General features: G+C 49.8%; 1 protein-coding gene and 2 long non-coding RNA genes across 6 annotated transcripts in view; 1 reads left to right on the top strand and 2 right to left on the bottom strand.

Moving 5' to 3' along the window:
* The window catches only part of LOC115300762, a 57,632-nt gene that overhangs the window by 32,103 nt on the left and 493 nt on the right, over positions 1-25,036 (bottom strand). The window contains exon 1 of one of the 2 annotated variants that reach the window (XR_003912831.1): positions 10,301-10,402. The exons of the other annotated variant lie outside the window; for it this stretch is intronic. This is a non-coding gene — a long non-coding RNA (uncharacterized LOC115300762). Of the gene's footprint in view, positions 1-10,300; positions 10,403-25,036 lie in introns of those variants that run through there. 2 annotated transcript variants of the gene reach the window in all.
* Positions 184-7,132, top strand: DHRS2 (dehydrogenase/reductase 2). Of its 3 annotated transcripts, none has more exons than XM_029950282.1 (8): positions 184-323; positions 496-673; positions 1,184-1,285; positions 4,343-4,413; positions 5,469-5,520; positions 6,021-6,155; positions 6,408-6,463; positions 6,710-7,132. In XM_029950282.1, exons 1-8 carry the CDS (start codon positions 184-186, stop codon positions 6,819-6,821), a joined length of 846 nt encoding a protein of 281 aa, XP_029806142.1. In that variant the 3' UTR covers positions 6,822-7,132. The 3 variants fall into 3 exon arrangements, with proteins under 3 accessions (XP_029806142.1, XP_029806144.1, XP_029806143.1); XM_029950284.1 differs by having other exon boundaries at positions 211-323; positions 6,021-6,169; XM_029950283.1 differs by having other exon boundaries at positions 250-323; positions 6,021-6,230; positions 6,444-6,463.
* LOC115300763 lies at positions 15,865-17,756 on the bottom strand. The gene is made up of 2 exons (XR_003912833.1): positions 17,675-17,756; positions 15,865-16,072 (listed from the first exon to the last, which is right to left on the bottom strand). It is a non-coding gene; the product is annotated as an uncharacterized LOC115300763 (long non-coding RNA).

The raw sequence follows: 25,036 nt of genomic DNA, 5'->3' as shown, positions 1-25,036 counted from the left end.
TCACTGTTTGGAATTCACCCTGACTAGGCTTACTCTCTCTGGCTCTCTGCTGTTGGCCTGGTCTGTCTGGAGGAGCTGGGGGTGGATTACCAGCACGCTCACTCCCGGCATCAGTGATAGGTGAAGTTGATTCTCTCCTCCAGGACCGAGTTCAGCAGGAAGCAGAGAAAGGAACCTGCGGCCATGTTCCCAAGAGTGGCCTGGGTCCACAGAGGCCTGCTCCGTTCCTGTGCTAGGCTCCCTGTGTGCATGAGCAGCAGTGGGATAGGCCAAAAAGGCATCCTAGCCAATCAGGTGGCCGTGGTCACGGGGTCCACTGATGGGTAAGTGCCCTGATTGCCCTATGGGTCTCGAACCCTCACAAGGGCTCTCACTTCCACAGAGATGCCTCAGGGTTGTAGATCAGGACGCAGCCTTGTTGGTTTCTAGGGCTGGGTCAAGGGACCATGGTGGCAAGGGGCTGAGGCTGTCTTGTTCCCTCGATATCTGCCACAGGATCGGCTTCGCCATTGCCCGGCGCCTGGCCCAGGACGGGGCCCGCGTGGTGATCAGCAGCCGGAAGCAGCAGAACGTGGACCGGGCAGTGGCGGCGCTGCAGGGAGAAGGGCTGAGTGTGGTGGGCACTGTCTGCCACGTGGGGAAGGCTGAGGACCGGGAGCGGCTGGTGACCATGGTGAGGGGCCACAGGGGTGGAAGGATACAGGGAGGAGAATGAGCAGAGCCCTTCCCACTCTGCGGAGCCCTGAGTGGGGCAGGGATCAGGACGTTGGCTGGGAGGCCTGACAACAGTCTTGAAACCAGGATTGCTCATGGTCTCAGCGGGCAGACCTCATTGTTCATGCTGGCTTTCTGGAAAGCGGACCCTTGCCCTGGAGAACTGTGGTTGAGGAGGGATCTAAAGGGATTCTCCCATCCCAGGCGCACAGATGGATTCCTGGAGCAGACAGACGGTCCTCTCCTGAGGTGCTCAGCTCTGCAGAGCCCATCCTTGGGCCTGTCTAGGACAATTGCCTCCCCAGTGTTGTGGGTTCTCACATCAGCTTTGTGACCATTCCTGGTTGAGACAGTATCCAATTAGCAAGCGTTGCCTCAATGCCCTGTGCACCTGGCCACAGTGCAGGGCAGGTGAGGCCTCCTCGGGCCATCTCCTGGCCATGGCCCTTCCTGTCACTCTTTGCGGCAGGTCCTGGAGCACTGTGGGGGTCTTGACTTCCTGGTGTGCAATGCAGGCGTCAACCCGCTGGTGGGAAGCACCTTGGGGGCCAGTGAGCAGGTGTGGGACAAGGTGAGAGGCTGCTGGGGGGAGCTGGTGGAGGGGTTTGACCTGCTTCCCAGTTGAGACTTTCCCCTCCCCCCCCACTCCTGAAGTTACTGTAAAAAATAGGCACTGATCACTTGTCTCCTGGAATGTGCTGCGCTGCTCCTTTCCAATGTGTGTGCATTTTCAAGTGGCTTCCTACATTCTTGCTGCTTTCTTTTTTCTCTTTCCATCCCTTTTGCATTTATTCATTTAGCAAATATTTACTGAAGGTTTGCTACATGCCAGGCACTGTCCAGGCTCTGGCTTTACAGCTTTGGGAGTAGGTCTCTGCTCTTGGTAAGAGTCAAGAACAGTAAGGTCTCTGCTCTTTGTTGACAGCAGATATATTTTACTTTTTTTTCTTCCTTCAGTGATTTTGCTCCTTTTTGGAGACCTGTACCTGCTGCTGAGATTCTTTCTTCACTCTTCCTAGATGAGGGATCCTTACTGTCCCTCAGATGAACCTGCTGCTACACTTGTCAGGCCCGGGCCCGGCCCAACCCATGAGTCCAGACATTCCAACCCACTGCATTCCACCTGATGATCCTGCCACCTGAGCCACAGGGTCCAGAAGAGGCCTTGCAAAATATCTTGAGGTCCACCTTGGGCTTTGCTATCCTAGGACACCTATGCCATTCACTCTTGTCTTTGGTCCCTGAGTTTCTCTGTCAGACAAGATGGACTGCAATGAAATCACCATACTGGCATCCCCACTCCATCCCAAGCAGGGGCCAGAACACTCCCTTCTGCCTTCCCCAGCATTGTGCACCCTGCAGATATGGTTCAAGGGCTGCCTCTCCTGTGCCGCTGCCCTTGGCTGCTTGCCCTTTCCTCCATCCCCCCAGATGACCTGAAGTCTGAGCTCCCGCAGTCACTGCCACAGCCTCCCCAGGCTCCTCGGCTTCCTGAGGCCTCCAAAGGACCATTTGTAATGAGATAGCTGGGACTGGGGGTGCCTGGGTGGCTCAGTCGGTTAAGCGCTCAGCTTTGGCTCAGGTCATGATCTCAGGGTTTGTGGGTTCGAGCCCTGCATTGGGCTCTGTGCTGACCGCTCAGAGCCTGGAGCCTGCTTCAGATTCTGTATCTCTTTCTCTCTCTGACCCTTCCCTGCTCATACTGTCTCTGTCTCTCAAAAATAAATTAAATAAATAAATAAAAATTGAGATAGCTGGGACTGCATGGCTGCCCGACTCCTAATCCTCCTGAGTCCTTCTTCAATTTAGTGTCTTAGTTCATGGAATCATGACTCTTTTTCCCAGAACCTGTTTTATATCTTCTTTCCTGAAGCTGAGTGCACTTGCCCGCAGCCTGGCCTTGTTTTCTCTGCTGCTACCCTGTTCTCCACGGTCTTGCTAGTCCATGAGCCGTCTGCCTCGTTGGGCAGAAGTCCTCTAGGCACATCTGCCACCACCTCAGAGGTGGAAGGGTCATAAAACAAGTGTGATCTTGAGCTGCTGCGCTCTCTCTGCATGCAGTTTTCAGCAGGTGTCCTGGGAGTTCCTTCATGTTCACCTTATCCTGGGCCGGTTTGAGCGCCTCCCCAGGCAGACCCCCGTTTTCTCCATCTGGTTGGGTAACCTCTCATCCTCCACCCTTCTCCTGCCTGAAGACTCTTTAGCATCCATCCTCCTCAGGCCCACAATCTCTACTCAGGACTTCGTGGCACCCAGAGATACTAGCCTATTTTCTAAGAGGGCTGTCCTCTTCAGCAGGGGAGGGGCTGTAAACTTTTCCTTGGCTCCTGTTTGGCTGCTGAGTCTAGGACAGGACTTGTCTGAGCCCATCACCCAGCCTGACATCCATGAAGCTTAGGGCAGACATCGGTGGAGGGCAGGGATATGTTTCAAACCGAGAATGACCAGGAAGTGCCTTCTTCTAAGCCTCAATTGCTTCTTATTGGGGATCTCATACTGGTCTTGCCTTTACACATCTGAGCCACTTATAGTTTTGGGGGTCATCCCAACGCTGGCAACTTGTCATTACACTGGTGTCAGCATTTCCCCTGCCCACATCCAAGGGGGTGCTTGAGTGTGGGATGAAAACGTGCAAAGGTGCTGCAGATGTGCAGCCTCACTCCCTAGAGACATAGACACACTGACCTCACCCCAGGTGGTGGCTCACAGGAGGGACCCTGCTGTCATGTTAGTGACACCCTATCCTAGCTCCTGGCTCAGTCTCTGCATCTTTGCCTGCCAGTGCCTCTCATACTTCTCTTCTGTCCCCACTGCCACCAGACACAGTTCTCAGACAGAGGGTCAGGGACCCTTATGTCTGAGCTCAGATCCGGGTTTTAGCTGCAGGCAGGCTCAGTGTGGGCACCAAACTCCCAGACGGCAATTCTCTGTTATGTCTCCCTCTTTGTGGCGGCTGCAGGAAAGCTCTGAGCCAAGTGTGCAATAAACTGGCATCCACATAGGCCCTCACAGCTTGCATTTTTGTGAATGAATAATAGAATAATGCTCAGCTCTTACCACCTGCTGTGAACTGTGGGCACCAACCTTACTCTTGCTTTTTCTTATTTTTCTACACTTATTTTTTACTATTCTCCATTGCTTCACACAGAATACCTATTTGATTTGTTTTATGCTGTTGCATTGTGCATATGCCTTAAATTCTATTGGGACAAGACAAGGACATACACAAATGGAAACACAAAGACAACTCTTCCAGAAATCTCCTTTGCTCCTAGCACCTACATTCCCTCCATCTGTTCTACTTTCAATCTTTTTTCCAGTGGCCTCTGCGTATAGCTTCTGTCTGCACAACCAGAACATAGTCCAGTTTCTTTAAAAGGCCTGAACATTGCCCTCCTTCACCCCAGTCCTGAACAATTCACATTTCACAGGCCTGCCACTTAGCCTGCCTGCCTGTTAAACCGGAAGCACCTCTTGTCCTGACCAGAAGGGCAATTGATCTCAGATCTGAGCCTATCTGGGTTTACTGTACCAATTCTAGGACCCCGTGTGTCCTATGAGAACAGGCCCTGGGCTGAGGGCTGACTGTGTCTCTCTGCCTTCCACCATGCCTCTGCTCTGACTTCAGATCCTGGAAGTGAATGTGAAGGCCCCGGCCCTGATGTTGAGCCAGCTGCTGCCGCACATGGAGAAGAGAGGGTAGGTGGCAGGGTGGGGGTGGGGACTGGAGGGGAGCCAGGACAAGTACTGAGTCTAGTACCTCCACAGCCAGGAGGTAAGGACAAAGGAAGTGTCCCTGGGGTCTCCACATTCCTCTCTCTGTCCTGTGTCTGTGTCCTGTGTCCACACCCCCCTCCCCTTTGTGCAACTGCATCTTCAAGTTCTAGTGGCTGTAGGACGAGGGTGATGTCCCAGAGGCTCAGGCACACTCTTGTTGGCCTTGACATCACCATGTTTGGGAAAGGACTGTGCTTTTAGCTCCTTAGCCATGTGGGCAGGTCGTTTTCACCCTCACCTATTCTGGTTCTCTCATAGCTGGACGTTGCCTCTTCACCAACTTACAGCTTGGGACAGATCTGCCCCTTTGCTCCTGGCAGGCAGGGAGAAGCCCTTCCCAGGCCCCTCTCCACTCCCTGCTTCTCAGTCTCCAGGGAGCTAGCCTGCACGCTAGGTCCTGCATGTCTGACTGCACTTCACAGTCTCAGGTGTCTCAGGTTAGGGACTGGGGCCATCACCTCCCTCAGGACATAGCTGCTCTTCCAGTGCCTCCATGTACATGTACTCTTCTGGAACTGGGCCGGGGATTGGCTTGGACAGAAGGAAAAGTTCCTGCCTCTCATTTCTTGTCTCCACCTGCCCCATTGGCTTGTCAGAGGCTGCCCATTGGTAGGGGTTCACAGTCAGTCCTGGGGGCCTCTTCCCTAACTAAGCACCTGGCTTTCTGTTCTTCACTACCCCAGGGAGAGGCAGGGAGAGTGTAATGGTTTGGATCATGGATGTTGGGTCAGAGAGAGAGAGGGTTGGAGTCCCAGCTCTGCCACTTTTTGGCTCTGTTGCTAAACCCTGCAGAGCCTCTGTTTGCTCAGCTGGGAAATGGGGATAATAATAGGAACCGTATGGCTGTTGTGAGTTGCATTATTCAAGCACTATAACAATTCAAATGTTATTAAGTTTTATCTTTAAAAAATAACAATAGCCTTCAGTCTGTGATAAGTTATTGGTTTCCTGTCTTGCCTGTGTCTGTCTCCTCTCAGGAAGGGGGTGGTCATCCTGGTCTCCTCCATTGCAGCGTATATACCAAGCGTGGTAAGTTCTTGCTTATGTGTGCCTGGTAGGACTAGGGAAAGGGGTCCCCAGAATGCCACAGAGACAATGTTTGGGATAGACCCGGACCTTACTCCTGTTGCCCTGGGCTGAACTGGTGCCCACGTGGATGCTGAGTCCCTCAGATCCAGCTTCTGTTCTCATACCAGGCTGGGGAGAATGTGTCTGAGCTCTGTTCTTGGACCAGGGTGAGAAATCCAACTGATGTGTTCCTCTGCTTCCCCATATCCTTAAATTTTTAAAAATTTATTTATTTATTTTGAGAGAGAGTGTGTATGTATAGAAGGGGGGAGAGAGAGGGAGAGAGAATCCCAAGCAGGTTCTGCACCATCAGCACAGATGTGCTCAAATGTGGGGCTCAAACCCATGAACCATGAGATCATGACCTGATCCGAAACCAAGAGTTGGACACTTAACTAACCGAGCCACCCAGGCAACCCTGCTTCCCAATATCCTAATCACTGTCTTGATTTCTTTTCCAGGAGCTAGGTCCCTACAATGTCAGTAAGACGGCCCTGCTGGGCCTCACCAGGACACTGTCATTGGAGTTGGCCCCCAAGGGCATTCGGGTGAACTGCCTGGTTCCAGGAGTGATCGAGACTGACTTCAGCAAAGTGGTGAGGACTGGGGCGTGTCCCCCATTTCTCAGCCTGGCTCAGCGGAAACCTCCCCAATGGCTAAGCGATGAAGGAGTGACTGGAGTCTCAGATCAGCCTCCTTAACAGCTGAGGTCCTCAGTGTCCTCCAAATTCAGCCATGACTCAGTCCATCACCCCTGAGAAAGGCAAATCTGCTATGGATCACCTCGGGCCCTGCCCATCTCCTTGTTTTAGACAGCACTGACTCTTTCATGTCTTCTCTTTGCCCAGATATACAAGAATGAGGCTTTCTGGAACATCGTCAAGGAAAATTACAAGCTGCAGAGGTGAGTTGGGTTTGGAACCTCAGTAATCTGGGTATAGCTGGGGAGAGGTGGCTAGTCTATCTCACAGACTGACCCCTCTCTGGGTGCTGGTCATTCCTTTAGCTGGAGTCTGGTTTCCACAGGGCCTTGGAGGATGTAAGCGGCCTGGTCCACCCTGTCCCTCCTTGGAGCCCACTCCCACTGGGGCAGCAGAACCCTTGGAAAGTCTGATATCATTGACATGTGTTCTGTCCTCCTTCTATGCAGGATTGGGCAGCCTGAGGACTGTGCAGGACTTGTGTCCTTCCTGTGCTCTCCGGACGCCAGCTACATCACCGGCGAGAGCATCTCGGTGGCTGGCTTCTCCCCTCATCTCTGATGGAGCGAAGGGGGTCTGGGCCTAGGAGCCTGGGGGTCACTAAGGTCTGAAGGTCGCCAGACAATGACGCCAGGGGCTTGTTTGTGCCAGGCTCAAGGAAGGACCCCCAGTATTCTTATCTGCATGACTGTTGTTAATTTAGCTTCTGTGATTCAACCAACATGTGGGCTCTTGGTGTGGGGCTATAAGCCAATGAAGTTCATGAGGCTGACACTTCCAAGGGATCATAAGGGAAAGGAGCAGAGACTCAGGCCCCTGACATCTCCTGGCTTCTTATTCGTCCTCTTGTGCTTTAAACATTTCTTTCCTAAATAAACTCAAATTTTTCCTTAAGCCTGGAAACTCCTGGTGAGGGTAGAGCCAAGGGGAATGAGGCTGAGGATGGGCCTCTCCTGTCTCCTGTCTCCTGGCTTCTGCCTGAGCCCGTTCACAGACCCGTGGTGGTGCTCAGTGAGTGTTCACAGCAGGCTCTGCTCTGTTCTCTGATCTGGCTGGCGGGGGTGGCAGGAGTGGTGAGAGGGAGTGGGGGAGCTCTGGAACTCCCCCTGGGGTTCTCCAGGCTAGTGGTTCTTTTCTGGGCCATACAGGTCTTTGGGAACCTGAAGAAAAAAGTCTCACTAAATCTTACATACAACTCCAGGTTGAGAACTCCTAATTTGGACAGAAGAGAGAAGTCAGTGTGAAGTTCTTGCTAAGGTTGTCTCCTCTTGGCAAAGATTCTTTTTATTGTTAGGTCATGTTCCATATCCATAAGTCATGTTCATGGGCACTGTCCTTCTTTGTGTACATGTCCAAGGCTCAGCACAGTCGGAGAGGCTGAGAACACCTGTCTTTCTCTCTTGCCATCCATAAGTGGTGCCCAAGGGAGGACCTGAGACAAAGTTTCCACACTGCCCACTGGCCTTCACCTCACTCAAGCCCCTCACCAGTGCCTCCTCTCTGGACCCCTTGGGTCTTTGTCTTGAGACGGATTCTATTACAAAAACATTTATTGCCCCTTACATCGTACATTGGACCTGGAAATCTGGAGAACATAAATATAGAAAAGACCCTACCTCCCTCAAGTTCCTTCACTGTGGTAGGAAAACAGGGGGTTAAAATAAGGCAGAATGCATTCATTCATTCACTCAATAAATTTAGTGCCAAAGTACCACTTCCTACCAGGCACTGTTCCAGGAACTCAGAGAGTGACTCTGAACAAAACAAAGATAATTTCCCTACAGAGCTTACCCTCTTACGGGGGAGGGGCACAATAAGCAACAAATATGTTGAAAAATAAATTATATAGTGTCTTAGTACGTACAGAATAAAAAGACTAAGAGTAGGGTAGGGGTGCCATTCTGTATCCAATTCTTTTTTAAATCTGTGTAAATTTTTGTGCGTTTCTTTCTTTCTAGTTTATTTATTTTTTGAGAAACAGAGAGACAGCACAAGTCAGGAAGGGGCAGAGAGAGAGGGAGAGAGAGAATCCCAAGCAGGTTCTGAGCTGCAGTGCAGAGCCCAACTTGGGACTCGAACTCATGGAGCTGTGAGATCATGACCTACACTGAAACCAAGAACAGGACGCCCAAACCAAGGGCCACCCAGGTGCACCTGTATCCAGTTCTAATATGTGGGCTCTTCCCCCAAACCAAGCAGTTCTCTAACACCAGCTGCATGCCTCACAATTCCACTTAATTCTGACACCATCTACCTGGAGATAGGGTGGGACCCCATAGGCCAAGGGCTCTCAGATCTACAAGACCAGCCCCCACTCCACTGGCCAATCACAAGTCCCTTTTGTCATCTATGTTCTGCCTATAGATTGGAGATTCCAACAACCCCCTCCTTGGGTTTGATTAGTTTGCTGCAGTGGCTCACAGGACTCAGAGAAACATTTTTCTTGCTAGATTACCAGTTTACTATAAAAGCTTATAGCTCAGAAACAGCTGGATGGAGTAGTTCCTTTGGGCAAGTATGGGGAAAGGTATGCAGCTTACATGTCTGCTCCAGGAGCGCCCCTCTCTCCACATCACCATGGGCACCAACCCAAAAGCTCTCCGAACTCTGCCCTTTAGGGGTTTTTTGGAAGCTTCATTGGGCGTACTTGGCAATTGAGTCAACCTCCAGCCCCTCTCCCCTCCCCAGAGGTCAGCGGTGTGGGACTGAACGTTTCAACCCTTCAATCATATGATTGGTTTCCCTGGCAACCAGCCCATCCTTAGGTGTTTTCCAAAGTTACTTCATTAGCATAAACTGAGGTATAGTTGTTAGGGGTTGTTATGAATATCGAAACACCTTTAACACTCTCATCACTTACGAAAGAGTTTTAGGAACTGTGGCAGAAATGGGGACTGAGGTCTCCCTAGGGTTGGCACTTGTCCAGGCCACAGGTGTAGGGCTAAGGTGCCACCAGAAGTGGCCTGAAGGAGGAGTCTGAGGTGAGGAATCAGAATACAACAGTAAACTAAGAGCATGAAGCTCAGGCTGAAGGCTGCGATCTTGGGGAGCAGTTGGAGAAGGTGGGGGACATGGGCGTCAAGGTGTAGTGGGAAGATGCAGACAGGCAGAGCAGGACGGGATTCTACAGGTGAGAAGGCCAGGCCCAGAGAGGAGATTCTGGAGGCTTCCACAGCTCTAGAATAGCCCAGGCAGGGGGCAGAAGCTTGTTATGGGTCCTCCAGGCCCAGGACCTCCTCCTACACTCTGTGGGGGCACAGTATAAAGGGAAGTGGCCAGGCAAGCAGGGAGGACACCCAGAGTGGTGCAGAGGGTGACAGGGGCCGTCAAGGGGAGAGAGCAGCCTGAGAGTGGGGCAGGGGCTGCCGAGCCTCTCCCTCCAGGAAGAGAGCAGTGGAGGAAGGGTTACTGGGAACGAAGGCCCTGGTTCTGGACCTAGTGCTGGAGGCAGGAGTCGAAGCCAAGGGAGTGGAGAACTTTGCTTGCAATGCGGCGGTGCTTAGAGGAGATTTGGTGTCCCAGTGACACATGCTGTGTGTTTGTTATAGTGAGTGTGTGTCCCTGTTAGAGTGGGACTGACTTCCAGAAGGAGAAGGGGCTGGGAGAGGAGGTGAACATATTGGGGTGTGGAGGGATTGTTGGCACTCAATTTATGGCCCTTGCCCCTTCTGTTTTTTTTTAAGTCCCACATTAAAAAAAAAAACTTTTCTTAATGTTTATTTTTGAGAGGCAGGCAGACAGAGCGTGAGCAGGGGAGGGGCAGAGAGAGAAGGAGACACAGAATCTGAAGCAGGCTCCAGGCTCTGACCTGTCAGCACAGAGCCTGACGCGGGGCTCGATCTCACAAACCGTGAGAACACAACCTGAGCCAAAGTCAACACACTTAACCGACTGAGCCACCCAGGTGCCCCACCCCTTCCTCTGTTGAGACGTGTCTGGAAAAGCCCACCCTGCGCCCACGTTGCCCAGGGCATGCCAGGAATGGGAGGGTGCAAGGCCGGAGAGAAGGACAAGCCCACTGCTCTGCTCATAATTCTTACCTTATAGCCCCACAAGTGGACAGGGCTTGGGGCCGGGCTGGGTGAGGACGAGGGCCAGACTGAGTCTCCCCCTCCTGTGTCCCCTGTACTCCTCAGGCTGAGTTTCCAGCCAGGAAGCTGCAGGTCACAGACACCCAAACATAAGTGCTTCCTTGGAATAAAAAACTTCCATATTGACTGGGTTCCCGACAGTCCTTGGGCGGGCGCTGAACTGCTTTCACCTGGGCTAATGAATAACAAAACAGCAGCAGCCACATGTGGCTCATCAGAGGATTTCTGCCAGCATGGAGTACTTGTTGAGGGACGGGGCAGGAGGGAGAGGAGGAAATGGAGCCCTGTGAGTGGGGACTTGGCATATCTGACTCTCCACCTAGGAGCGCTTTGTCTGTATTTATACATTTCAAGTTAACCCCTTCATCTCTGATTCTTAAGGAGAGATCTGGAGGAAAAAAGTATCAGGGCACTGGGGATTCTAGGGTATCCAGGGATGGCCACCACAGGTAAGGATTATGATAAACTGAGTTATGGCAATCCAGATGGAGGATTCTGTGTCTTATGACTCTTAGGGTACCCGACTTTGAACGGATGACCGTGATCCAGACCACGCTGGTCCCTTGTCCCACCACAGTGTGTATCACTCACTCCTCCAATGAATGTCCCTGGCTGTGTCTGTCCAGGCCTCACAGGCAGGAGGGCAGCTTGAGGGACAGTGCTGGGGCAGAGGGTCCTGGAGTTGCATTTGTGGAAGAAGAGGTGGCCCCAGGGTGGCCTGCTTCAGATTCTGTGTCTCCCTCTCTCTCTCTGCCCCTCCCCCACTTTCACTCTAGCTCTTTCTCAAAAATAAACATTGAAAAAAAAAAAGAACCAAAATTCTCAACCTATTGCTCTTGTGAGGGCCCAGGGAGAAACAGTCTCTTCTCTTCCCAAAGTAACAATTAATCTACTTCCCCCAAAGGATGGCCATCAGAAATTTTCACTGAGGCTCTCAAGCTGCCATATTTCAAATCTCCAGTTACTGGTTTGAGTGGTGCACGAGGCTATTCTGCAGGGTTCCCAGAAGACTTAAGAGACAGGAAGGCAGGAAAAGATCAGAAAGGAAACTCTTAATAAACTAATCACACACAAAGAGAGCTTCAGTCTCTCCACAACTGGATGTTCTACTTGTTAAAAAAATGAAATTTAAAATGCAACATTCAATGCTATTAAATTTACATACCAATTTAAAAACTCCCTTTACTTCTCCCTAAGTAAAAAATCAGGACGGTTTTAGAATCTGAGGTCCTGGGAGGGAAGGAATTCGGGGCCACCTTTCCCCCCTTTCTCGTAACCCAGCTTCTGGAGGTAATTGACAAAAACCGCTGGCGGTAAAGATGGATTCTTGGTGACCTGAAGCACCGCAGGCATGGGGATGCGATGTGGGGCCTTGGAGTTTAATGAATGCTTAACTCAGCATCCAGCCCAACCCGAACACCAGGCCTTTTGGGTCTTGAATGTCCTAGGTCAGAGTCTACCAAGAAGATGACGGTCTTTCATCCAAAGCAAGTGGCCCCCTTGGCCAATTCAACAGCTTACAGAAAGCACTGTTAGCCCACATGCAGAGTTTCTTTCAACAGGAAGGATGGAGTATGGGATACCAATCAAAAGAAGCTGTCACCCCCACCACCCAACTTCAGAACAGCCCACCTCAGATGGAGCCATTTCCAGAATTCTCTTCTACCTCCTTTCTTCTCGTCCCTGTCCTCCTAAAGTTTAGCAGCTGACTCCACGCCAGTCCTTTCAGGGAGGCTCACTGCCCCTCTTGTCTTGTTTCATTTGGTGGGGGTTAAGAACTGATGTAGGTGTGGGGAGGTGTAGCCCTCTGAGTCCATGAGATCTAAGCCCACTTGCTTGTCATGGAGGCTGTGATTTTCCTGCCAGATATGCTGGCTTCTCTCCAGTGCACCTGGTCTCTTGCCTTTACCAGAAGAGATTGAAATCAGCTCATCACCTGCCTTTGGAACAGTTGTGCCCCAGGATCATGGAAAAGATCATACAAACGATCTGGCTTACTTCCCTCTTCCCTTGCCCCTGCCATTTTACAAATGAAAGACTGAAGCCCCTGGAGGTGAAGGGGCTTGGCCATTTGGTGGGCTGGTAGGAGAAGTGGTCCAGACATGATGTTCCCTGATCCTCAGTCTGGGCTTGCCATGAGAAAGTCCTGTGCCAGGTTCACCTGGCCCGTTGCCTGCCGCAGACATGATCCCCTGAGAAGTTCTCTTCTCCAGGGCAGGAGTTTCTGCATTTGAACAGGGAGTGCTGTGGACTGAAAGTCTATGTACCCCTAAAATTCATATATTGAAATCCTACTTCCTAATATGATGGTATTTGGAGGTGTGGCCTTTTTTTAAAAGTTTATTTTTATTTATTTTGAGACAGAGATAGAGCGTGAGCAAGGGAGGGGCAGATAGAGAGGGAGACCAAATTCCAAGGAGGCTCCACACAATCCGCATGCAAGGTTCGAACTCATGAATCAAGAGATCGTGAGCTGAGCTGAAATCAAGAGTCAGAGGTTTAATTAAGGGAGGCCCCCAGGTGCCCTAGGATGTGGGGTCTTTATAATTTGGGTTAGATGAGGTCATGAGAGTGCAGCTTTCATGATGGAATGAGTGCGCTTATAAAAGGGACATGAGGGGCACCTGGGTGGCTCAGTGGGTTAAGTGGCTGACTCCTGATTTCGGCTCAGGGCATGATCTCACAGTTTGTGATTCGAGCCCCACATCGGGCTCTGTGCTGACAACATGGAGCCTGCTTCAGATTCTGTCTCCCTCTCTCTGCCCTTCTCCTACTTGTGCTTGCACTCTCTCTCTCAGAAATAAATAAATGTTAAAAACAAATTTAAAAAAGAGGGGGAGAGACATGAGATCTCTCTCTCGCTCTCTCAACCAGGTGAGGATAGAGCAAGAAAATGGCCATTGGAAACCAGGAAAATTGCTCTCACCAGAACCTAAGGGGGCACTCAGATCTCAGATTCTGAGCCTCCAGAGCTGTGAGAAATAAATGCTTGTTGTGAAGCCAGCCTGTCTATGGTATTAGCAGCCCAAGCTGACTGAGACTGTGGAGCTGACGCTAGCCCCTGCCCACGTGACTTTGCTGTGGTGTTGATGGGCCAGAGGGCCTGGCCGTCTATGCCAGCCACCAGCGGGCCTGTTCTCAGGGACCTGCCCCAGCTCGGGCTTTAGAATATACTGTATGAAAGCTTTCTGGTACCTCACAAAATGCTGCTAAAGTGATCCTTACTTAGTGTTGAGCTCATATTAAAAAAAAAAAACATGCTCAATTTCTCAAAATTTTTTAATGTTTATTTATTTAAAAAAATTTTTAATGTTTTATTTTATTTTTGAGAGAGAGACAGCGTGAGCAGGGTAGAATCAGAGAGAGAGGGAGACACAGAATCTGAAGACAGGCTCCAGGCTCTGAGCTGGCAGCACAGAGCCCAATGTGGGACTTGAACCTATGAACTGTGAGATCATGACCTGAGCCGAAGTTGGCCACTTAACCAACGGAGCCACCCAGGTGCCCCTAATGTTTATTTATTTTTGAGAAGCAGAGAAAGAGCACAAGAAGGGGAGGGGAAGACAGCCTGACGCAGAGCTTGAACCCACGGACTGTGAGATTGTGACCTGAGCTGAAGCCAGATGCTTAACTGACTGAGCCACCCAGGCGCCCCCAAAATATGGTCAATTTCTATACGACTCAGGCAGTATAGTAAAAACAACTAATTGAATTAATATCTGTACTCTTTAGTTTGAAGAGTGCCTAAAAAGAGAGAAGCAGCCCCTGGTAGCCTGGAGCTGACCTGGCATGATTAGCCAGGCTTCGGTGCTGATGGCCTGGCCCCCCAGTGAGGCGAGGGTGTTCATTTAGACATAAACAGTTCTGGGGGAGACCACCACCAGACAAGCCCACTCTGTCCCCTTGATGGATGAAGACAAAAACAAGATCACTCTGTAATCATGTCTGAACACAAATTATTTTTTTAAAGGGAGTTTTAAAAATAGTTATTTATTTTGAGAGAGAGAGAAAGAGCAAGAGCAGGGAAGGGGGCAGAGAGAGAGAGAGAGAGAGAGAGAGAGAGAGAAAGAGAGAATGAGAATCCCAAGCAGGCTCCACACTGTCAGCACCAAGCCTGATGTGGGGCTCAAACTCACAAATTTCAAGATCACGACTTGAGCTGAAATCAAGTCAGATGCTTAACCGACTGAGCCACCCAGGAGTTCCAGAACAGAGACAAATTATTGTCCAAACTACAAAAATCAGAACATCCATCCTCCATCCTGAATAATGAGTGATATCTGCTGCTTTGTCAACAGCCCCCGTAACTTTGCCCTTTTCTTTTCTCTTTCTATGTACAAATTGAGATACTTATGATTAAGATTCCAGTCATAGAGTTATCCTAGTATCCAACCCAGAGCCAAGCCTTGCTTCCTTGAATCCTCCTCAAAATTATCCAACATAAGCCCAATCTCCTAAGTCCTTTCTAACATTCTGTTAGTGAGCTGCCCCACACGTCCCCACGGGTATATTCTCCCTCATTTGCTAAGAGTCAATAAACCCGATTTTATTTGACTACGGTTGTATTGATGGTGGCCTTTGGCTGGAGGGTACTGATAGTACATGCATTTATTTATTTTTTTAATTTTTTAAAAATGTTTTCTGTTTATTTTTGAGAGACAGAGACGGCGCAAGCAGGGGAGGGTCAGAGATAGAGGGAGATACAGAATCCGAAGCAGGCTCCAGGATCCAAGCTAGCTGTCAGCACAGAGCCCAACCTGGGGCTCGAGCCCAACGTGGGGCTCGAACCCATGAACTGTGAGATTACGACCCACGCCGAAGCCGTCGCTCAACCGACTGAGCCACCCAGGTGCCCCCATGAATTTATTTTTAAATAGTATATTTTTATTAAAAAATATATATTTTTAAATTTTTTTATTTTTGAGAGACAGAGAGAGACAGCATGAGCAGGGGAGGGTCAGAGAGAGAGGGAGACACAGAATCTGAAGCAGGCTCCAGGCTCTGAGCTAGCTGTCAGCACAGAGACCAACGTGGGGCTCGAACCCATGAACTGTGAGATCATAACCTGAGCTGAAGTCGGACGCTTAACCAACTGAGACACCCAGGTGTCCCTTAAGTAGTATTTTAAATGAACATGGTAGCAAATTGAAGTACTTCAAAAGGGTGAAAAGTGAAAGACGAGTCTCCCTTCCGCACTTGAACCCTAGAATCTGCTTCCCTTCCCCACAGGCCATCGCTGTTCCCAAAGACAGTCTGGGCCACGTGCAAGCACATGTGTGTATTTATCAGTTTCAGTGCCTATCTCATCTATCGTTATTACCGCTGTTTGGCCTTCCTTTCAGCCACCTGTCCACCCAACATTTATTGCACCTGGGACGCCACAGCAGCGCTATGGACTTTCTCAGTGGATTTATAAAGGTGACTCAGGATACCGTGTGGACCATTTTTCAGTAAGTAGAAGAAGAGGAAGAAAGGGCTCCAAGGTTGGCGGTGTTTTAAGTAGAGGTCCAGACTTTACTGGCAGAGAGGTTTATTGGTTGCCTTCCATTCTCTTTTCACCATTGATGCAGAAGCTACAGCTTTTACAATGAGGGGCTGGAGAGAGGGCTATGGAATAAGTCCTTTAATGGAGACAGCATTCCATCAGCTTCAGGATGAGGCCAAATTCCTTCGTGTGGTGAACATCTCCTCAGATCCTGACTTCTGCCTCCCTTGTTGCTGCTTTATTTTGTTTTGTTTAAAACAAATTGTTAAGTTTATTTATTATTTTGAGAGAGGGAGAAAGAGCACACAAGTCAGGAAGGTACAGAGAGAGAATCCCAAGGAGGCTGTGTGTTGACAGTACAGAGCCCGACACGGGGCTCAAACTCACAAACTGTGAGATCATGACCTGAGCCAAAATCAAGAGCCAGATGCTTGGGGCACCTGGGTGGCTCAGCTGGTTAAGCGTCCAACTTTGGCTCAGGTCATGACCTTATGGTTCATGAGTTTGAGCCCTGCTTTGGGCTCTGTGCTGACAGCTAGGAGGCTGGAGCCTGCTTCAGATTCTGTGTCTCCCTCTCTCTCTCTGCCCCTACCCTGCTCATAGTCTGTCTCTCTTTCAAAAATAAACATTAAAAAAACAAACAAACAAAAAAGTCAGACGCTTAACAGACTGAGCCACCCAGGGGCCCCTGTCACTCTGTTTTTCTTTCCTGAGTGCGTGGGCTTCGTAGTCAGAGTTCTGTTTTCCTCTTCAGTTCAGAGATGGTCTTGCATCTCTGAAGCCCCAGCCTCTAGCAGAAAGCCCAACACCTAGAAACTTCAATGCGGTTTGTTAAATAATTGAATGGATTGTGAATGTATGAGTTCCTCTTCTGGAGGGTTGGTCTGGTGGGTCTAGCTCTTCCTGCTTCTGGGAACCTCTTCATAGACCTTAAATTCCTGGGAATGGCAGAGGCAAATCATATAAGGAAAATGGTTCCTTCTAGAAAAAGCAAGGTTTTCCTCTCCAGCCACTCTGGAGCTACAGCCCTCTCTGCCTTGCACTCCAGGAAGGGTCTGTCATTCCTTTAGGAAAGGAAGGACAAATTCTTGGAGTTTTCTAGACCCAGAACTCAGGCTGCTTCCTTGGGATTCATCTCTTGAATGACTACCAGCTGTGTGCAATCTGGGTCCTGCCAAAGAGAGGGCGTGGGGTGGGAACAGACCCCTCAGGGCCTTAGTGCAGCGTGGGTGACCTCCACTGTCCCCAGTCACAGGAAGAGTAATAGCTGCCACTTACTGAGCCTTATTCTGGGTCAAGAACAGTGCTGTTTCTCAGGAATTCTCCCTTTTAAAGATAGTAACAACTCTGTGAGACAGAGCAGATCTTCGTCCCATGTTACCTGTGGAGAACCTGAGATTCTAGAAAAATTCAGTAATGTTCCAAACTGTGGCCACATTCCCTTAGCCCACCTGTCAGTCACAGCATAGGTGGATGGTTCCTGGGGAACTCGGATTCACCTGCAACACCCACCACGAGTCATCTGCTTTTCTGCCCAGGGGAGTGCAGAGGGAGTCCTGTGTGTGTGTGTGGGGGGGTGACTGCCAGGGGCAGGGGCAGCCTCGGCCAGTGGGGAGCCCCGTGGGTGGACGAGTAGGAAGGCATCCTACTTCCTCAGTGAGTCTGTGTGGAGTCCATTCCCATGGCCCACTGCAGAGGCTGCCCTGAGTCTCCCTTCCCGCCTCCTCACTTCTGTGCCCCACGACCACATCACAAAGGATTTGCTGGTCTTAGGCTTTGCTTTTGGAGGAATTCAAGTAAAAACAGTCACGTAGTGAAGTAAGTGGCACAGCTGGTACCTGAACTGAAGTGCACTTGATGAAGTCCTTTCTGATGTGTTTTCAGGAAGTGAGAAGTCTCAGGCAGAACGCAGGATTACCTAGCAGAGGAGAGGAGGGGAGGCAGGGTGGGGTGTCATTGCCCCCCAACCCCCGCCCCAGCAGGCTGCTCTGTAGGTGTGGTGGTGGCTACGAGACTGCACTCTTGGGCTGCTAGCAAGGAAGCAGTGACATCGGGTGGTGAATGTAAAGTCCTCTGTGGTGACACCACACCTAGCTTTAGTGTAACAGACTTTTATGAAATCACACTTCTTGACTTAAGAACTAGAAGTTAAAGCAAAACAAACCCTTTATTGTCCAAGAGAGTCGGCAAGTGCAAAGAAATACTTTGGAAGAAAGAAGATCCACATCACTTCTTTCTTTTTCTCTCTAAGAGCAAAGTCCACACTCTACGCTTATGGCACTTGTCCTCTGAACTGGTGCCTGGAAGCCCACTTAGGAGCTCTTTCCTTACAATTTAACTTCTGACCTCCCTGAGAGAGTCTGCTTTTATCTTTCATTGCTCACATTCAAGTGTGAATGGGTTTCTGATTTGTGAGAGCTAGGATTGATGGGGAGAGGGAAAGGGTCACTGGGTGCCTGAGGTAGGTGGGGAGACAGATTCCTTCCTGGGAGGCTGAGGTAGAAAAGGCCATATCTCCTAACCCAGCCCAGCCTGATTCCAGATGTGTGGGTGTCAGATTAGAAAGGGATTAGGAGTGGGGCACTTGGGTGGCTCAGTTGAGCGTCCGACTTCTGCTCAAGTTATGATCTCGAGGTTTGTGAGTTCAAGCCACACGTCGGGCTCTGTGCTGACAGCCTGGAGCCTGGAGCCTGCTTTGGATTCTGTGTCTCCTTCTCTCTTGCCCCTTGCATGCTCATGTGCTCTCTCTGTCTCTCAATAATAAATAATAACGTTAAAAAAAAAAAAGAGAAAGAAAGGAATTAGGAGTTTCAAAGAACCCTAGTGCCCTCCCTGATCTACTGTGAGCTTGAACGATGCCAAAGCCGAGATTCGTGAGTATGAAAGGCAAGAGAGAAAGGCACACACACAGGGCAGAAATGTCTCCCAAGGACTGCAGTGGGCCAATTGAGATCTGTTGGTCTTATTATGGAAGACCTTATATGGAAGGTGCCGTGCATCTGGGGGCAGGGCGAGGCACTGTTTTCATCTGTATCAGCTCACACCTTAGCAAGGACGAGTGGGCCCAGGGTCCCATCAGATGGGAGAGAGACTTCAAGGAGAAGCCGAGTGGGCAGGGACGCTGGCTTTGCAGCGCAGCTGGGTCAGTAATCCCCCCACCCCAACCATGCTGTCTAGTTTTTATGCGTTCAGCCAGGGATCTGGAGTTGGGCTTCCTCCATGGCTGGAGGGTAGACAGAGATGGTGGTACCGCTGCTAGAAACCTGGGCTTCCCAAGGCTGCTGGAATGGCTAAAGGACTTTGTCTCCATGAGGGGCATCTCATCTGACCTCTCAGGAAGAGCTAATTTCCCAGGAGGGCTCTGCTGAGTTCATTTCCAAGGCCAACGTCCTTCCTCCACAAATTCTTTTCATTGCCATGGAGACAGTCTGCTGCTCTGTCCATTGAGGAGTCTGAACAGCAGACACCATGACAACCTGTGGGGGTTGGAAGGACAGCTCCCAAAGCACCTTGCAGACCAGAGCAAGGACAGAGGTCCTGGGACACTATGATTGTCACAGGTGCAGCTGATGAAAGGTGAACAGCTCGATTTTGAAAACTTTTTTAAAAATGTCTATTTTTGAGAGAGAGAGAGAGAGAGAGAGAGAGAGAGAGCGAGCATGAGTGGGAGTGGGGGAGGGGCAGAGAGAGAGGGAGACAGAGAATCCGAAGCAGGCTCCAGGCTCTGAGCTGTCAGCTGAGCCTGATGGGCTCGAACTCACAAACCGTGAGATCATGACCCGAGCCTAAGTTGGATGCTTAACCAACTGAGCCACCCAGGCACCCTCAGACAGCTCAATTTTTGACCTCCTTCTCAGTGAGCAGTGAAGGAGGGACGGGCATGATGGATGGGACCGGGGCTGGCAGCATTGAGCTCTTGGGCTGCCAAAGACAGTCAGCTTCATTCTTTTTCTGACTGCATGTTTTGCTTGTCCAAGCCAGGCCAGCAGATATGTATCTGGAAATATGACAAGGCCATAGGAGGGCAGATATGTCTAGCCCTGGGTGGGGAGTGAGGCTAGGAAGGGCAAAGCAGTACATTCTTAGGAAGTGGCCCACAGCTAAAGCAGTGGTTTTCTGTGGAAATCACACCACGTCTCCCAAGCTGGTGGAGGCAAAGGACTTGCTGTCAAGTTGAAGTGAAGCAAATTCCGACTCCCATGTTGGGACATCCCAGCTTCTCCAATGGGTGAGGTTTGTTTGCAGTATGAGGCCCGACACCTGCCACACCCTCCCCGTCTGTCCCCAGTGTCTGCCTGACTCCTGCTGGAGCCTGCCTGACATAGTGGGATCCAGTGACCTCTGTGTTCAGCCCACAGCTGGTTCCTTTGCAGAGCCCATCTCCTTCCTTCCTCCCCGGCTATCTCTCCATTCCATCTGCCCCAGCCCTGAGCTTCCTGACTCCTAGGTCAGTGCTCTCACTCCCACTATTCCGTGGTTGGGTTACTTAGAGAGGCAGCTTATATCCCACTGCAGCCCTCACCCTGCAGGGCCGGGGAGGAGTAGCACGGTACTGAGATCTGTCTGCTCCCAGAGGGGTTTAAGAAAGTCCCAGATAGGACCCAAGGCCCGATCATCCTGCTGTGGGCTATTGTGAAGACCACATCTTAGGGGACAGCAGGTGATCTGGAAGAGCATCCCCTAAGGCTAAATGGATGATCAAATTTTGATAATAGATGCAAGTTACGTGACTTCAATTCTGGAGGGTTAACTTCTCTGTGACTCACTTTGCTCATGTATAAAATGGGGATAAATGTGCAGGGCTGTGAGGAGAATCAGATGAATTCATGCCTGGGCCTGCTTATGGTAGATATTAGCTGTTATTATGATGTCTTATCCCCAAGTCCTATACAGGGCTTGGAATCATGACTTACTGCTTAGTTATTCCCTGTAGATGTCCCCACCCCTGCCCAGCAAGAGCTTTGCTTGTTCCCAGCAACTCCAGCACTAAAGAACAGCTTTTGCCCCTCTTCCGCTACGCACACTGATTACCTGGGGAGTGGCCATCCCACCCCAGAAGTATTCCGCCTCATCTCCCAGGGATCCCCAGCTAGTAGGGCTTGTGCTTTAACAAATCTGGTTAAGAAAGCATCTTCCTCAGACAATCCTTAAAGTTGACGAGGTTCCCAGCTCACATTTCTCTCTGTGGCATCCTCTATCTTCTCTCTACCAGGCATGGACAGACGCTTCCAACTGTCCACCATAGGCCCCTTATGTTCTCAAATAACCAAAGGTCAGTTCCGCATTCAGAGTTCTGGTCTGACCCCTGCTGGCCTTGCCTCCTCGGACATCACCCCGCCTAATATGAGAACATGACTCCATTCTCTCCAGCCCAAGGCCAACCCAATTAGTCTGCATCCACTAACAGCAGTTCTGAAGCAGCCCACAGGGAATGCCTCACATACACCACCCACAGTTTGTCTCCAGAAGCTCCTTCATCCCAGGTCATCACCATTTGGTCCATCCCATGACCGTAATCATGTGATACCTTTCTCCCCTTCCCAGGTCAGAACGTGCTCTTAGGTAGTTTTGCAAAATCATTCACTGGGGGCTTGGGGCGTCCTGTCCCTTCCATTGGAGCACAGAGGGTGTGGAGGGAGGGGCAGAATCACAGGGTTGGGGACAGAGGCAAAGAGCATCAGTTCCTCTCAAAAGCAGTACCTTGTTCCGTTTTTCTTGGGGGCCACCTCCTTGAGACCCTAACCGTTTCATGTCCTGCAGTGGAGTCTGGGGCAAAGTCTGGGGGCCTTTATGCCAACGTACTTTGGGGACTTTTTTTCTAGCCACAGCCCCCATACCATGTTAGCCGGGCAAGTAGCCAGTGACCTGTGTTTCTATCCCACATGTTTCTAAAACTGCAGTCAGTTGCCCAGAGACATTTTTTCTCCCCCAAAAGACTCACATAAGGGATTTGTGTGTTTTCTCTGTCAATTATGTATCTGTCTATAAAATATAGATATGTTTCTCCCTCTGTTTAAGAAGGGAAGGATCACACTGTGGAAGGAGGAAGACCCAAGAACAATCAAGGGGCTCCCGTGATCACCCTACAACCAGAAGAGAGAGAGCGACCTGAGAGTGTACTGTCAGATGATGGATGAGCCACGCCCGCGGAAGACAGCTGAGTGTGCAGCTCCCCGCTTCCCCCTGTCTCCTGGGCAACGAAGCCTCCAGATGACCCCGCCAACAATAATGAGATGAAAATGAAGAGCACTGCAGTATAATGAGCACGACAAAAATAGAGACATTGCTAAGTAATGGGCCGGCCATGGTTGAGGAGCAGGTGGAGGAAGACAGGGCCCTCCCTGGGTGGTCTCTTAGCCGGACTCAGTTGTGTCGCTGAGACCCAACCAGGCTAAGGCTGGTTTGGACTCCGTAGTGGCAAGGATGTCAGAGAGGGATTAAAAAGCAGGCCTGAGTGAAAAGCGCAAGCAGACTCTCCCCCACTCACTGTGGGGGAGGGTCGCATGGCCTGCTGATGGTGGTAGCCAAGTGGTGGCCTATAGCACAAACCCCTTGCCTGCCTGTGAGGATCAGGGGATGGTCTTAGAGTTAACATGCCAGATTTCTTTCAAAATATTGTACTTCATGTCTGAAGTGTACAGTGGGAGAAGCCTGTCAGTTATGGCTTTGTTCAGTTGGCAGCGTGGTGTATCTGCCAGGAAAGGTGGCCGTGCCCGGGGAAGAAGGGATCAGGTGCTGCAGGGACAGCTGTCCGTGAAGCCTTCTGGCACCTAGTCCCTCTGCGGTCTTTGTTTTTCATTATTTTCTAAAAAATTTAATTGAAAATTATTTCTGAGGAGGGGTGGTGGCAACATGAAAGTAAAAATAAAGATTTCTGAATAAGTAATGCATGCACAGAGTACACAATTCAAAAGGGACAAAAGGTTTGCAGTAAAACTAGATATTCCTTCCTGCTGCTCTCCGTCCCCGGCCACCCTTTTCTTCCTAGAAGCATCCACCGTGAGCAGCTTCTTGTGCGGTTTTCTAGAGACGCTAAGCACGTGTAAGTGCATGTGTCCTCTCCTCAACACACACACAGTTTTATTAATATTATCTAATAACATTTTTAAAAAATGTATATTCGTTTTTTGAGAGACAGAAACAGAGCATGAGCAGGGGACAGGCAGAGAGAGAGGGAGACACAGAATCTGACTCAGGCTCCAGGCTCTGATCTGTCAGCACAGAGCCCGAAGTGGGGCTCGAACCTACGGACCGCAAGATCATGACCTGAGCTGAAGTCCGATGCTTAACCGACTGAGCCATGCAGGTGCCCCTTATTATTATATATATATTTTTTTTTACCTCAGTGCTAACATATCATATCAGTCAGAATCCTGACAGAAAACAGATGGCCCACATAAAGTGAGTCATTTGAGTCAAGCATAATGAATGGACTGTTTATAAAAGTGTGGGCCGGGCATAGGAAAAGCATAAGAGACAGTGCAATGCTCAGAGTCAGCAACAGTGGTGGGAGATAGCACAGAGACTCCTGTGAGCAGCACAGCCAGCGAGTGTCACGGAGGAGGCCGGGGGCATATACCCACTCCCCCTCTCCGCCCTCCCCCTGCCCTCCTGCTGCTGTAAACAAGATGGTCTGTTCATGTTGTTCACAGAGGTCACTCTCAGGCAGGAGACGGTGAGTGAGGAGGGCAAGCGGTGGCATGATACCCACACGTGCGCTCAGCACCTTGTTACACATTTCACCGTTTCGCACTTAGCAGTCTGCCGGTGCCTATAGCCTCATTCTTCGGCTGGTCTAGAGCATTCTGTAGTAGGGCTGCTACGGAATACTCGATCACATAGCTAGCATATGTAACATTATATGTACGTGATATATAATAATACAAACTGCACATATATGTTCATATAGAAAACTAACCCCTCGCTGATGGACCTTTATGATTATTTCCAATCTTTGGCTATTACAAAAAAGCTGCAAGGTATATCCTTTTTCTTAGTCATTTCACATGGCAGGGATATGTACAGAATAAATTTCTGGGGAAGAGATGGCTGGATCAAAGAGCGTATGCTTTTAAAATTTTGATAGACACTGTCACATGCCCTGCATCGAGTTGGTACAAATTTACATGTGCATCAGTGATGGGTGACATTCCTGGGCAGTGTTTAAATGTCTGGGTTACAAAGATGTGGATAAACTTATTAGAGCATCTCTCCAGCAGTGTCTGTGACCTTCACAAAGCATAAACTCCTCTTTTTGGGGGGGATTGTGAAAATCCACATTTCCCCCTTGTTTCCTTCATTTCTTTCAGAATGACTCAGCAGGGATAACATTTTTCCATTCCTGAATGGAGTGCTACTCACTCTTCGGGAACAGTCCTGTGTCAATTTAAGTTACAAATAATAGCTTCAATTTAAAAGTTAAAAGTTTCCAGTTTATCTTCCTTAGCATGAACACATCAACTGTATTTGAAAGAGAGAAAGAGAGAGAGAGAGCGCCAGCAGGGGAGGGTTAGAGGGAGATGAGACAGAATCCGAAGCAGGCTCCAGGGTCTGAGCTGTCAGCACAGAGCCTGAGGCGAGACTTGAACTCATGAACCGTGAGATCATGACCTGAGCTGAAGTTGGATGCTTAACCGGCTAAGCCACCCAGGCACCCCTATCAACTAACTGTATTTTTCAAAAAAGACATCTTGGAGACAGTTGAGGAAACCATATAGGTCTCGGGCATCAGGGGACTCCAAAAAAAAAAAATCACCATTAATTCCATTATGGGCGACAGTGTTGCTGGAGCAAAGAAAATATTCCTGTTCTCTAAAAAGACCATATGGAGCACCTGAGTGGTTCAGTCAGTTAAGCGTCTGACTTCAGCTTAGGTCACGATCTTGTAGTTCATGGGTTTGAGCCCCGCGTTGGGTTCTGTGCTGACAGCTCAGACCCTGGAGCCTGTTTTGGATTCTGTGTCTCCCTCTTTCTCTCTGCTCCTCCCCTACTTGTGCTCTGTCTCTCTCTGTGTCAAAAATAAATAAACTATATTAAAAAACTTAAAAAAAAATTAAAAGACCGTGTGGAGTCCCCAGAAATGTGAAAGGCCACATGTCTGCAATTTACCCCCAAAAAACCTTTGAAAAAGTAGATACCCAAACATTAAGCTATCATTAGATCTAATGATAGACACCTTCCCTTTACAAGGGTTCAGAAAC

This window comes from Suricata suricatta, chromosome 9 (genome assembly GCF_006229205.1).
Source record: "Suricata suricatta isolate VVHF042 chromosome 9, meerkat_22Aug2017_6uvM2_HiC, whole genome shotgun sequence".
Lineage (NCBI taxonomy): Eukaryota > Metazoa > Chordata > Mammalia > Carnivora > Herpestidae > Suricata > Suricata suricatta.
The sequence above is the reverse complement of the archived record's forward strand: the minus strand, read 5'-3'. Positions and strand labels throughout refer to the sequence as shown.

Coding starts and splice junctions, on each gene's coding strand:
- DHRS2 (XM_029950282.1), top strand. CDS start 184: ATGTTCCCAAGAGTGGCCTGGGTCCACAGAGGCCTGCTCCGTTCCTGT. Junction 6,156..6,407: donor AGACTGACTTCAGCAAAGTG/GTGAGGACTGGG, acceptor CTCTTTGCCCAG/ATATACAAGAATGAGGCTTT. Junction 6,464..6,709: donor GAAAATTACAAGCTGCAGAG/GTGAGTTGGGTT, acceptor CCTTCTATGCAG/GATTGGGCAGCCTGAGGACT.